The sequence below is a fragment of the Papilio machaon genome, chromosome 2 (assembly GCF_912999745.1).
Source record: "Papilio machaon chromosome 2, ilPapMach1.1, whole genome shotgun sequence".
NCBI lineage: Eukaryota > Metazoa > Arthropoda > Insecta > Lepidoptera > Papilionidae > Papilio > Papilio machaon.
Window position 1 is genome coordinate 4801681 of NC_059987.1, and position 15683 is coordinate 4817363.

The 15683-nt window shown below is 32.3% G+C and overlaps 1 protein-coding gene across 1 annotated transcript; it reads left to right on the plus strand.

Annotated features, from left to right (window-relative positions):
- The first annotated feature begins 12739 nt into the window (after positions 1-12739).
- LOC106708963 (cilia- and flagella-associated protein 161) lies at positions 12740-14650 on the plus strand. The gene is made up of 6 exons (XM_014500582.2): positions 12740-12826; positions 13002-13164; positions 13476-13717; positions 14032-14190; positions 14382-14471; positions 14558-14650. Exons 1-6 carry the CDS (start codon positions 12740-12742, stop codon positions 14648-14650), a joined length of 834 nt encoding a protein of 277 aa, XP_014356068.2.
- Positions 14651-15683: the final 1033 nt, after the last annotated feature.

Sequence of the window (15683 nt, forward strand, 5' to 3'; positions counted from 1 at the left end):
TTCGTTTGTAAGAATCCGCCTACCATTATCATCGCGCTCTTCTGTTCACCACCGTCATTTAATGCGTGACGTCATGCGGCCATCGCAAGAGTTACAGCGCATACAGATCCTTGACCAGTGTTGGCTAAACTGAGCAAGCCCCTTTTGCAATCACTATTAGGTACATTATTTATTTATCTATGTTGTATAACTTTATTTTTGGCAATAAAAATGTTATTTATTTTTATTTTATTATTACCGTTAGTCTAGAATAGTTTAAATTGCTTCTATTGCGATGTGTTTTGCTTGTGAGTGTCGGATGCAAGCGACGGCATTCAAAGCGGAGTAAAACTCCATCATGAATAATTCACGTGGGACCAGTTATCGTCGATCTACAACTGTATCAATAATGCACACAAATTTTTATATTTACTTTGTTCTTTGAAACCTTGTATTTATCTATTTATCTATGTTATAAAATTTTTGTTGAATTGTACCTAGATTTATAAATTCTTCATATTTTTGTTACAGTTTTTTCATAATTTGTCCACCATTTTAGCTTTAAATTGCCTCTCTTATAAAGCATTTAAAAATGCCTATTTTTTAATAAAAGCTGTTTTTAGTTTATGAGTAAACTAAAAAATCTTTCTTATTCAAAACTAGGTTCGTTTTACCATTGTAATAAAAAATCTTAAAAGAATAATACGTGGAAAATATGCGAAATCTCTTTTGTCTTTACATTTTCATTTTCCTTATCGAGGTCTTTTCTTAAAATACGGACTCATCCTTCGTATCAACACTCGAGGGAAATAAACTACGCTGGAACTTTCATATATTGAGCTAGTGGAGAAACGAGAACAAAATTGTTTATTAATTTTTAATACATAATAGATATAAAATGTTACAAAAACCAAATTGAGCGATCAGATCGCTTACGCATAGAGATTATTATGTTATTTTATTAGCTGACTTAAAAAGAAGGAGGTTTTATTATTTGCGGAAATTGCATGAAGTGAAATGATTTAACAACTAATGTAAAAAATACAATTGACTAAATTCAATATTTATCAAAGGTTAGTTATACCATACGTGCATCTAATCTTTTAGTTTTAATCTTTGTATTATTTAGTTCTATGTATTTCATTTCATTTCTCGGTAAATAAACAACTGATGTAATAAAAAGAATAGCAAACAAAACCTCAACCAATGTTAACTTATTTGTGGAAAGCTCGTGGAGTGGGCTTACTTTTTCGCTGTTACTAGGCTTATATTTTCTTCGCTAACGATTTACTTCTTTGTATTTATTTCGGTCCGGTTGTTAAACGGTAACGGAGCGAAAAAATTCTTACAGTTTAAGATTTCTGAAGGGAAATTTATGTTTAGCGATATTATAATTTGACTGGCTACTAAAAAATCTAGTAATAAATGTTACCTATGTAACCTGGGGATAGTGTAGCTTCCCAACATAGTAAGAATTGTTAAAACGGCTCAGTATTTTCGGCAACGCATCTGAAATTGCAGATGTCTATAGGCAGCGGTAGCTTCGCTATTACGTCGAACTAAGGTGGCCACTCGCTCGTTTGTCACCCTGTGATATAAAAAAATGATTAAACCGCAGGTCTACGTGTAATTATTTTCTCAGACAATACTAATTTGTGTGAAGCAGAAAACAGAAAGTCATTACAAAGCGACAATCTGTTACTAATTAAGTACTCTTTCTTAATGAACTCCATTATTACTTTTACAAGAGGCCATTCCGCTTAGTTTCTCCACTTTCGTATTTTTTGTTGCTTAAGAATTTTCCTTAACAACCATCACAATGAAAGGGAAAAGCAATAGGTACTTAAAATAACCGAGCACGCTTTAAACTTTTATTCTCAACGTTAAAAGTACAGCTATTTTTGAAATATATACATAAATTGTTAAGAAGTAGATCATTTGAGAAATACATAATACTGGCAATAATTGTGCTTATATTTTTTTTATTTTATTATTAGCACAATAATCAGGGGTATAATGTATTTATGTTACGTACGAGTAGCTTTGAGTTTACAAGAGAGGAAAATTCGAAGAATCTCTTAGGTCCTTTACATTATTCAAATTCGCGTTGCCGTGCCCGTGCTCGTGCTAGTAAGGTATTACTTTGTGACTTCATAAAGTCACAAGGTCTTTGGGTGTCAAGTATTTTGGTGTTTCCTAATTCCGTAACTCTTGTTTACTAAGATTATAATTTAAGTTTACAAGTACAGTTCATTTTCGAATTAGACTTGTTCATTTTATAACACCTAACCAATTTTTAATATCAAAATAATTAAATTTTAGTAGTAAACCAGATATCTATCGAAATTTATTTTTATATTGGCGAAGGATCATTTTGAAATTATTTTAATTATTTTTTAAGATTATACAAGATTATATTAACTATTGGTTTCTATCATCAATTTAATAGGCTAGAATACGTATTTTACAAGTCTATTAAATAAGTACTTTGTAAGTTGTTTCAGGTTGTTTTATTCGGTATATGAAAGTTGTGTTGTTTGTATTAGCTTTAAGCGGACGTCGTATCGCCTCTAACTTTGTAGACGCCGTCGGAAGTACTTAGAATACTGATGCATTCAACACTGTATACGTGTGTTAAACTTTTGCCTTTACACCTGTTAATAAACATCTAAGTTTATAAGTTAACACGCATTTGTTCACTCGTCGTCCACCCGACACCGCCCCCTCATGTGATCGCCGCGGCGTTCACTCGTTGCTGCATCGACTTAATCCCGCTAAATCGGCGACTTCTAGGCAGCGGCGAGTGTATGCCGCGGCGTTCGTGATGTGGGGCGGTGCGTAATGGACGAATAGTTTTCTTACTACTAAAACATATATATTTTAGTCATTTTACACTGACGTCACACTTGTATTAAAACACATAATTGTCTGTGTTTTTTCGAAGCTAGAGGTAGTAGTAATAAATTATTTTGGTTCTGAACAAAATACAACATCTCTCTCTAAAACTAAAGATATTAATCCTCCTTGGCTTTATCGAATGCCATTTACCGTCTGCACTCTAACTAGCCCGCGCTCACTGACTTCACAATGGACCAACATTAATCAATTTCAGCGAATACTTTGCGAATATTACCCTTAATTTAATTCAGTAATTTCAAAAAAGATAAAAAAATCTAAATGTTTTGGTCTCTATCCCCTCCTATTTATATTAGGATCTTTATTATAGCCGTTAACACTAATTGAGTCTCAAAATTGTATCATATTACTTGTAAAGAAATGCCTTTGTGTACACCTCCAGATTTATTAAGACACGCAGTTATAAACAATAAGGTTCACAATTATCACTGAAAAATACTTTATTCGATGTAATATCGTAAGACGTGAGATATTTAAAATTATTTACACATCGACTACTCCAAAAAAAATTAGTTACATTAAGCGATATTTATCGTCAAAGGTTGATTCATTTTATTTGTGACGGGAGCATAAAGCGTTTGTACCGTAAATTGTTGTCCCGTCACGGTCACATGACAGAACGGTCGAAGGGACGCGTAGAATTTCCATCATTGCCAAGGGATGTCGTACCAATGTGTTAAATTACAAAGGGAACAAAGTCAAAGACGAATCGTGCCAATTCGCTCTTGTACACTTCTTGACAATATATTATACCGAAATAAGTTGTTTTATATTTTATCTACCTGTGATAACTTTATTTGGGTAGTTTTAAATCATCCTGTATAGTTTGTAGACACCTTTCTTCGGCTCATACACTTCCCCATCGATGGGCTCTAACCTACTCTATAGGGTGCTACTTAGCTGACGTTAATATACTGATGAAAATGGCTATAACCTTACATAACTTACCTTACCATTTATGAGTATTTCTGAGAATAAAAATATATTCAAATTTTTTATATGAAAACACCGTAATCCTAATAAACTATTTATTCGTCATCTTATTTCATATTCCCACCGCATTGCGACACCAACGAAGGATTGACACTAAGATACTTGTCTATTTCTTCACCATCTCATATGAAAAATTCCCGTACAACTTTCGTCTGAGGTATTTTCTGTATTTTGTATATTATACATTTCTTTCCTTTTTACCAAGCATTTTTAAGAATTACCTTGAATTATGGTAGATATACAACAAACAGTTGAGTCGTGACAAGTCAGTCTATTACCATATATTATTTTTTATTAATGAATAGCATTGACGTGTTCGGATTTCAATGACATCGAGGTTCAGATTTTCAAACTGATCAAATAGAAATAACAATTTTTCTTTTATGGAAATGAATGGAAGATTAGTAATATTATACTTACGTAACCAAATTGTTACGCTACGGAGTCGTAGAGAATTTTGTTAAGAATAATTGGTCACGAATACACTCCTGCGGCTAAGCGTTTTTTTTATAAGTATTTTAGAAAAATAAAAACCGCTAATGGTACTTTACATGTAAAGGTAAAAGTGTTTGAAGTAAAATAAATATGTCGAGTTTGCGAAGGGGCTCGAGTCAAGAGATCATTTGAAGTCAACTGCCAGGAAAAAATAATTCAAAGGTACGAAGCCGCCAGGAGTACTCGCCAAGAATACATCGCTACTGCCTCGCTTCTTAACCTTTAATTATAACCGAAATATGTGAACCTAAATAAACACTAAAAGGTCTGCTTTTTTATCCCTTTTTACTGCTCAATTTGATTCGCTCGACAATTATTTTTAGCTGTCTATGAACTCTTCTGCAATAAACTAAATTATTTTTGGTGATAAAATGAAATTATACTTCACTTCAGCAATTTCACGAATCGGTGTGTCCCATATCTGCGCGGGCAACTTGCCAATATAATAGAGGACAACAAGTCACTACTGCAAATTGTATTTAATTACATATTGGCAAGCCAACCAGCTCAATTACCCCGCATGAACAGTTACTAAAATATATTTTTTGTGTGTGATTAAATAACTAAAAAATATTCATCATCAGCTCACTATACGTCCCCACTGAGAGGCTCGGAGCCTACCCCAAGTTAGGGGTGACTAGGCAATAGTCAACCACGCTGGCCACGTGCAGGTTGGTTGACTTCACACATATCATTGAATTTCTTCTCAGATATGTGCAGGTTGCATCACGATGTTTTCCTTCACCGTAAGAACGTCGGACAAATGTACATATGTAAATCGAAAATCAAAAAACACATTGGTACATGGCGGGATTCGAACCCAGAACCTGCAGATTGCAAGTCAAGTGCTTAACCCCTGAGCCACTGACTCTCTTAAACTATAGAATAACTAAAAATCACCCAAGCGAAATTCATTATGTATCATGTGTTAAACCTTCTGTACAGAATATCGATTGGTTAAGTTATTTTGAATATTTTGAAAATTTCTTTTACTTGTGTTTCCATAATCATAATTGTAATACCATAATGTTTTCTAAATCCAATATGACCATTTTCCTAGCAACAATAAAAACTACCACAATATTTTCGCAATTCTTTTTCATGGAATTACTTTAATGTTGTTATTTGTAGCCAAGAAATGTAATTGAATTGTAAGCTTCCAGGTAGCTAGACCACATTTATAATTCTGCGACATAGAAGTACTAAACTAGAAGAACCAATAACAAAAGGCTTTGTTATTTTAATAATTTACTTACAATTAAATTTTCCTCGAACTCCTTTGAAACGATGACAATCCTAAGGGAGAGAAAATACCTAATTATATCTTAGAATTATTTAAACTGTCTTAGACTGTTTAATTTGGCTGGACCTTTTCAATTAAGAATGTCCCTGGGGATTATTACACTTGCTTTCTTTAACAATGTTATCTTGATATTAAATGAATCAAAGGATTAATGGGTTTTATTCGTTTTTATCCCAACAAAACAGCTTACCCGTGGAAACGGTCTATCTCTACCGTTCAAAACCACTTTGCTTTTATTACGCGAACTTAACTTCGTGACTAAGTTGATGTTTTCAATTTTCTAATGGAAGTTGTTTAAATTTGTGTCAATCAAGTCAAATTTGAGTTGCGATAAACAAGGCGAATTCAAAAATTGTTTTTGAAACTACATTTATTAATTCCCTCAGAGCTATGTATCATCTCTTATAAATAACACATCGACTAGTCTTTTAAAAAGCAACATACATTTTTACGCTCCAAAAATTCCATCAGTGTGGACTATAAAAAGTTAGTGAATTGATAAAATTTTAATACCTGAACCTGAATATATGTGTATATATATGAGGGGAATCGCGCGCCGGAGCGCACGGCGCGAATGAAAACATAAAGTCTGGTTCAGTCGACATATTGGAATAGCAATGATACACCTTTATTATTTCCTCGTGAACCGTTATTTCCATTCAATACAAGTTTCCGATCCCTACTTTAAAATTCATGAATTTGTAAAATTGTTAACACAGATCGTTTATAAACACTTCTTTTACATGTTCTTTTGTTTTTTAGGAAGGCAATGACCATATATTTTTATTTTTAAACCCTGAGAGATTTTGGTACACAAATTTTTGTTATAATCTGAAATCATGAAAGTAATACACACAGTTTTATTTTTCCACTAATAAAGAAAAATAGACAAAATCTTTTTTTTTCTTATATAACAAGGTGGCAAACGAGCAAGCGGTCACATGAATTCGCAATTGCAGATGCGTTGCCTACCCCAATCGACGAAGGAGGAGAGGCACAAAAAGAGAATATTTATCCTTCCTACGCATCTCCTCCTCCATCAAAACCACCTCCCCTTCCCATCCTTTTCTTATAAGAAAAAGGGTGGGAAGGGAAAGAGGGCTAAAATTAGGCCTCCGGCACCACACTCCTCAGATGAAACGCGGAATTGCTTCCACTTCACGCCTGTCTTCTGTGTGGTCGTGGTATTTCACCGGGCGAGCCGGCCAATTCGTGCAACGGATGTTGTTGTTGCTGGCGTCTACCACTGTTAAATCTATAAATAACCTGCTTTTGGGTTATCTTGCACATATAGTATGTTTTGATGATGTCGTTACAGAGATAAGTTTATTACAAAATTTTAATTATAGATCCATAGTCTGCATTGATGCATTGAAATTTGTGTTATGGAGAATATGAATCAATATTTATTATTTAACAAACTTTTCAACATTGTACAAAGTTCTAACAACATCATCCTGGCAGTGATATCTTTATCCTTTAAAATTACTTTTGGCATCATTAAAACTTCTGAAGTTTCTCGAATAAGGGTCGTGTAACAGATAATATCGATTTTATCTTAATAACATTATAAATGCGAAAGTTTATATGGATGGATCGATGCACGGATGGATGGATGTTTGTTAGAAGGTATCTTCATAACGGCTCAACGGATCTTGATGAAATTTGACACAAATGTATAACATTGTCTGGAAGAACATATATAGTTGTAGTATGATACTTATTAAGTTTTTTTTATTCTGCGCGAACGGGGTCGCGGGCGACAGCTAGTTTCTAATTCAAAAATGTTTATTCTTCAATGGTGGCTTTATATTTGCGTTTCTTATAATTTACGCGGACATTTGTAAGTGTAAATAAAGCTTTATTTTTATTTACACACATTAACAAATTTCCGTAAAAAAACATACTTAAATATTTAATAACATGTTTTCAGTACAATTATGTTACTCCGGTGTGCGGACTTTTTGTTTTGTTTAAAGATTAACATGTTCCGGAAAAACTTTAACGTGTATTATAATGCTTTTTTAATTTGAAATTCACTCACGTTTTTTGTAGCCCTACTCCAAATTACTTTAACTTTTCAGAGTTACAAGAACTACGTAATTTACATTTTTTTTCCATTTGTCACTAGAGTTCTTCATGTTGCTTATAAAATCGGCTTAAACGTTAAAACATTTACGCATTTGTTCGTTTTTGTTTTCGTAACAGTTATTTTTATTCATTAAATGTTACTTAACTATCATTTTCTAAGAGACAGACAAAGAAAAAGAATTTAAATGTGACACAATCCCTGAAGATTTATTTTTGTGTATTAAAACAGTTTCCTGAGATAATAAAGAAGTTTCAATTACGTAACTGGAATATATGTATACCTACAAATAAGAAACTTATGCAAGTGTTGTTTGCTAATATTATCAAACTGTTTGTGGAATATAACTTAAAATGTTGGCAACATATTTTCATTGTTGTGCGCACCAGAATTGTTTCTAGACTACAAGCTTCTACATAGTTAAAAAGGAAACAACGGAATTTGAAAACTGCTCGCAAATAAGTTGGAACTTTCAAATTTAATTTGTTAAATTGCTTGTTTTCTCCGAGACCTGACGTCAAACATTGTTTTCTTTCTTTCTTTCAAGGAACTGTCTACCTGTTAAAATCAAACATCACTAGATATTTTTCTTGGATTTTGTTCAACCTTTTTCAACATTCTATCAATATCATGAGATTCGGTTTGTATAAGACGGTTAAACGTGAAGATAATTTTCAACATTTTTTAACAACAATTTCAATTTCATTCAAACTACATTTTCCGTTTACTTCTACAATTTCACTTTGCCATGCAAGTTGGTTAACTGACGTAGGTCTGACGTCAAACGAAAGTACCAAAGTTTTAAAATGAATTATTGTAGTAAGTTACGTACTATCACTTCATGCTCTTCAGATTTTGACGGGCTTATAAAACTTTATTTAACGGTACGCTAGTGAACCTGTAGGTATCGACCCGACCATCTTACGTATAAATTTCGAATTTCATTACAAATTACAAACTCGATAGCATTGCCCACCTGTGTAAGCGTTGAACCATTAAGCTATGTTTATTTGAAATGTTTGAGTAATATATAGTTAATAAAATTATATAGTGAACTATCTAAATCTAAAAAATTCTGTTCTGTGTTCTGTTCCGTGTTCTGTGTTCTGTTCTTTTCTGTTCTGTTCTGTTCTGGTCTGTTCTCTGTTCTGTTCTGTTCTGTTCTGTTCTGTTCTGTTCTGGTCTGTTCTGTTCTGTGTTCTGTTCTGTTCTGTGTTCTGTTCTATGTTCTGTGTTCTGTTTTGTGTTCTGTTTTGTGTTCTGTTCTGAGTTCTGTTTTGTGTTCTGATCTGTGTTCTGTTCTGTTCTCTGTTCTGTTCTCTGTTCTGGTCTCTGTTCTGTTCTCTGTTCTGTCTTCTGTTCTGCTCTGTTCTGCTTTGTTCTCTTCTGTTCTGTACTGGACAGGCGGACGGACGGCTGGATGGATGTATTGGCGAAGTCGCGGGCGACAGCTAGTAAATAAATAAAGCAGTTTTAAATTATTCGAAACGATTATAATGACGTTAATGTTGGGTCATCTTTGTCACGAAGATTGACGACTAGAGTTGGTTTTATGTTAGCTAATTAATTTCATTGCACTGTTCTGTGAGTTCAAAGCATCTGTGTAATAACACGTTTTTGTTTCAATGTTTGTCTTTTCAAAGAGAGGTGAGGGAGATGACAAAATCTTCGCGATCATATTATGGATGAATAACTTTGTAATATTTGCTGAAAGTGTAATTATTTACAAGCAACAAGGAAATATTATTTAGGAGAGGATTCTTTTTAGTTACCGTATTATGCGTGTTATCTATACATGCTCGTCCTTTTATATCCTCGCTCTAGGGAAATTAACTAAGCCAGCGTTTTTACCTGGTATGACCTGGTTAAATGATAAAAGATTGACCTTTTTTTTAAATTCAAGTCTTTTAAAAGTTTTTAGGTATACATTCCAGATTGATTTATTTTAGCAGGTATAATTATGAATTAATTGCTTTTAGATATTTAAAATTAAAAGACATTTGTTTAAAAATTTTTTGCAAGTGCCGGAGCAAGAGAAGTTGTATGAATAAGAGAACTTTCAATCTTTGAATAATCATACATTTTAATTATGAAAAACCTAAAAAAACATTCATATTAGTATTCATTACCGGGATATATTATTCGTACGTGTGCTTATCTCTTAGAGCTTATTTAGTTCATTAAGACATATAAGATGTTTGTGTGTGCAGAATACAAATCACATGTGAATTATTTATGTGATACATCGCACTCTGGCTGCTTATATTTTGTGTGGTGAAATAGAAATATTCATATAGACATATTTTCTTGTCAGAACATTACTAGTCAATTGTCGTAAGCTCAAATAAATCATCACCGAGGGGTTCAAGGCCACTAAATTAAGGTTGATTAGGTCTTAGGACCACGCTGACTAGTAGTAACTTGATAATCAACAAACTTTTGTTATTGCAGTTATAGTATAATATGAATTAATTATATTTGAATGGTAATATCTAATATAGTTCATAATTTAAGGGTAAAGAAATGAATTGGATCATTAGTTATACGAGACATGCCTTAACTACGTCAAGGTTTGTACGTAGTTATGTCATGTGTTACATGTCGCCGGGTTTCATTTGTGTCAGAACGCGTCTTGACAATGTCTAGACGCCGTTGGCACTACATCGCGTCTCCTTTAACACGATTGTTGCTTAGAATATTACATATAGTATACATAAAAACAACGTCTTTGTTACTTTTTGTGTTATTTTTTGGGAATACAATAGGGTTTCCATTTTTCGGATTAACATAGAGTTACGTTAACATAATTTAAGAAGCGTATTCAAGGAGTAAAATAGAGAAGATTTTTCAAAAACTTTTGGAACCTTTAAGAGGACAGGTATTCAAAACATCCAACCAACGAATATTCGAGCACATAAAACTTGATACCCAAATTACTAATTAAAATCGCCTATTCTTTTCAAAAAAAAAATATTGTATTCACTTCCTAATGTGTAACTAACATCTCTTTTTATGCCTTGATTTGAAGAATATTTAAATGAATATTTGAGAATATGCCACAAAATAGAGGGCGGTACGGCCATATAGTTCCATTTCCATGGTCGTAATCAAATTGTATGTGTAGCGTTGTGCTACACGGGTCGTAGCGAGCCGCGGTAACACAATTGCTTTGGTTGAAGCTATGCCGTCTGGCCGCCGTAATTAGCAGCTTAATATTGTGAATGATTGTGACGTGTACTGGAAGGCAGGTCTATTGTTTCAATCTGAATTGTAAATTAATTTTGAATTTGAATAAGTACTAATTCTGATAACGTTTTATTAAGTAGGTGCAGTTTGGTTATACAATTTATGGCGACATTTACGTTATTCCTGCACTATTTATTTTATTTAAAAAGGAATAGTGGTATACTATAGGTACATTAAGTAAAGTGTCTTAATAACTTAAAGATTCACCTGTTTCTAAAGAAAAACGAAGTTATTTCGACATCCTAATATCTTATTTATTAATATCTCATTTTCCTCTCACAGTGGTATATGGTGTGGGTACGAACCCATGTGTGAAGTTAGGTCCATTGCTTTCATGAAGGTAAAGGCGACTGTAGCATTATTATTTATGCACAATATTAAAGGCCCAGCATATTGTGTTTATACGGATAAACAACAAGCATTCAAGATAACAGCTGGAACTTTCCTCTGCTAGGATCAAGATGTGATAATAACTGTTTTCAATCGCCATATGAATTAACTTCATTTGGCACCTTTCTATATTTTTCACTAGCTGTGTCCGCGACTCTGTCTGGGACGATTTAAAAAAATTAATAAGTAGCCTATATGTTGTTCCAGACTATTTTCTACATCTGTGCCAAATTTCACCAAGGTCCGTTCTGGAGATACCTTCTAACAAACATCCATCCATCTAAACATTCGCTTTTATAATATTAGTAACAAGATTATGCTTAAAATATGAATAGTTAAATTCCTTTAATACAAAAAGATTCTATTCAGATTGCTTTTTTCTGCTTCAATTGAGAACATTTTAAATTTCTTGTATTTTACTTAATTAATAACGAACGTTATTTAATTGATATTGAATAAATTGTGTACTTATAACATATTCATAACAAATATGAACTGGCTGGAAATAACAGCGCATAAAACAATTTATATTAATGTGATACAAAACAAACAAAATGTACATTAAATGATTGTTCAACAATTAATTACTTGCTACCACTAAGCCACAGACAGTAAGGGATTTCCTATATGAGTATATATTTAAGCCCTGAAGTATTGAATTACATTATGTTTTAGCAAAACTACAATTTGTTTATAGGTACTTCTTAGAAATAATTGGTTTTTGTCATACACTTTGCATTGACCAATATAAATCATATTAATCATACTAATATTATAAATGCGAATGTTTAGATGGATGTATGGATATTTGTTAGAAGGCATGTCTAAAACGGCTTAACAGATCTGGATGAAATTTGGTTAAGATAAAGAGCATAGTCTAAAAGAACACATAGGTTACTAACAAAGTTTATTTTAAATTCCGAGCGGACAGAGTCGCCGGCGACAGATAGTATTTTATAAATACATTATAAACATGATTTAGCTTTTTAGATACTATCACCCTGGCCTTATCCCACGCACATGAGGTCGGCGCACAAGGTTTTATATACCATAATGTTTTGGTAATTTTTTTACGGCCGGCCGCCTTGTCTGTTACGAAGCCCGCTAACTCTACTTGATATATATAATTTATATAAATAATATATTATATAAACTATAATTAAATATTTATTTCTTAAATAAATTGAAAAATTAATATACAATCAGAACACGCTTTAGATATAAAAAATAATAAGACAGTTCTATGCTTTGACAAGCATCTGACACAAGTTTTATTTGAAATGTTTTCATGAGGAAAATCAATGTATAATTATTAATATTTTATAGGAATGTCGAAGTCTGATATTGACAAAGGTATTGTTTATTGCAATCGTGTGCTTGTAGGTAACTGGTATGAAGCGGCGCAATTGGAGGAGGTAAGTTTTCATTGAAATAAGTTATCAACATCATCAGACTGCGTCAGTCCACTGTTGGACATACTCTTTCCCCTAAAATTTCACTGTTTGCCTATAAAAAAGTAATTAGTTAAGGATATGGAAAAAACAAGGGCTAAAATAATGTCATAAGCAATATAAACAATATAATTTTTAGCACAAGATACATAAATTCCTTGAGCAAATGAAAAATGGTGAATTATTATTGGCGAGATATCGAACAATGACAAAGAATCTAAACGAGCCAACAATTTTGACTCAGTCTACTGGAAGAATATGCTTCGGTGATCGCATATCACTGCTCGCACCGCACGTACCGGGTTAATTTTTATATATTTTAAACTATACATTTTTATACATTTTATATTTCTGTTTTAAATATATATTTAGAACAATAAACATAACAATGTATTTTAGTTAGATGTTTTCGTAGTATTAGATGTATCATCTTGATGCGGAATTTGAATATATAAATACACTTCTTCTCAAGTTGTAAAATCCAGTAACATAGATTACTTGATAAAACGTTACAAATTATATATATACGGTGGTTTACTTCATTGTTTACTGAAATACAAAAAAGAAAAAATGTACGAAGCATTTTAAATCATTATTTTGATAATAATTACAGCGACAGATCCACCGACCGAGAATAAAAAGGGTCTGTTACTGGGGGGAAGAATTTCAGCGAATGAACTCGAATATTTTCAAGATCTCGTCGATGGTTGCTCTTTAGTGGGACTCGTACAGACCGAGCCGGCAAAGAGAAACACTTTCGTTATCACCAGTGCGGACTACTGCAATCGTGAAGGCGAAACTCTAAAATACAACCAAGAATTTCTGCTTACCCTCGCGTCGTCTTTAGAAAAAAAGGTACGGTTACTTAACCTATTTATTTTAACATTTTTTATTAGTTTTACAATCTATAGATATTTATTATACTTATAAGGACTCAAACATAAGCTTTAAACCTACAAGGTATTTCAATCTTTAAATATTTAATGCGTACTCATAGTCGTGATTACTACAGAGTTTCTAAGTGTAGTTTTAATAAGAGAAATGATTGAGTGCAATAGTCAGCTATATTCTATCTTTTTTTCTGAGTCAAGTAAACATAGTATGTACATATTTTATCACGTTTTTATCATTATCTATACCAACATTAGCAAATGATATTTTATTTTCAGCCTCTATACGTTAGATACGATCCTAATCCTATACCGGGGTTATGCGGGTTGTATCCCCTTTATTTAAGCGAAAATCCAGTATCAAACACACGCTGGCGGTTTTTACCTGTTCAGCGGCCTAATATTACCAGATTCGAACAAGAAGGACTTCCAGTTCAAGTAAGAATTTATTTTGTATGTTTTCTAATCTAATGGATTTGTAACTTACTAGCTCATTAAAGATGTCTGTCATATTGTTATTTTAGCAATTTTAGGAGGCCATTTGTCAACTTACACTATAAAAATAAATTAAAGTCGATTGAATTCAGTGTTATTTTTTGTAAAATGACTAACGTTCGTTGCTACCACAGGTTAATGTAGATATTGTGGTCAACCATTGCGCAACAAATGTTAATTTGGGAATTAACGTTGGCAAATGGGCTTTCGGATTTCACGGAAAGGTAAAAATAAGAACGTGTTATTGTTTAATTTTTTATGTTATATTTATAATAATAAATATACAATTTCTGTCTTCAATTGTGAACAGATATGTACACCTTTAATGAAGACATGCTTGGACATATATGGAAGAGAATTACCCAACAATATTTGGCAAATTTATATACCCATTGCTACATAAAAACATTTTTAATATTTGTGATATAAAATAAATTTTATCAGTCTCACTTGATTTTATGTTAAAAATCAACAGTTAAATAAGTGAATATACCAAATATGTAGTAATACATTGTAATCAACCAGTTGTCAAGATATCATCTAACGGAAAATGTTACCTTGTTTATACACGATCGAACATTAAAAAGAATTTATATACCTTTAAAAACATTCAGAGGTCGACGTTACAAATAAAATTCTGCTTAGCATTTTTTATTCACTTCTATTAAATGATTGGGATGAAAATAAGATTATTCTTTAATATGTCGTGATATTTTCAGTATTATAAATATATTATTTTACTAAACCTTTGAATATAATTAAAAAACAAAACATTATTCTGTACATACATGAGTAAATGAGGAAGTAAAATCTTTGCAAGTAATTAAGCAGTGTTGTTCAGCGAACCGCGGCATTTCATTAACAAAGGGGCCTCTAATTTTGACTTTCCCTTTCTTAAAAATCTACGTTGTTATTCATTTTAACATAAGATTTTTTAAATAAGCGTTGACACCAAAGTCATTATTAGACAAAAATTCGGACCAAAATATACTTCAAAGACATACGAAAAATGTAAAGTTGTAAAATCTGGTTTAAAAACGTTTTACATAAAGGCTTGGAAAATTTAATATTATAAGAAATATTTTAGAAAACCTAAGTTGAGAGAATAATAATATTTTACCTAAGGAAGTTAATCCCGCAACTAAAACGGGTGACTAAAAAAGATTTACCTCTGTCAAGTCAAGACTCAAACAATAGAACTATAGGCGGGGAGTTGGCAATTTAAACATTAATCTTTTGAAGGAAACAACGCTACCCACGATAAAAGTTTTTATGTAGTGTATGTAACGACCAAATAACCCTAACAGGATAGGTAAAATTAACCTACATTGAGGTAACAATAGTTTCCTATTCTCAGTAAATAGAACTTCCAAAATGTTGTTTCTCAAACATGGCGTACAACAAATTTCCCGTAAGTGTAGTTTTCTTTTGTGTTT

Excerpts from the sequence above, each read along its gene's own strand:
- LOC106708963 (XM_014500582.2), top strand. The coding sequence starts at position 12,740 with ATGTCGAAGTCTGATATTGACAAAGGTATTGTTTATTGCAATCGTGTG. Across the intron at positions 13,165-13,475 it reads GCTCGCACCGCACGTACCGG|CGACAGATCCACCGACCGAG; the intron begins GTTAATTTTTAT and ends TAATAATTACAG. Across the intron at positions 14,191-14,381 it reads AAGAAGGACTTCCAGTTCAA|GTTAATGTAGATATTGTGGT; the intron begins GTAAGAATTTAT and ends TTGCTACCACAG.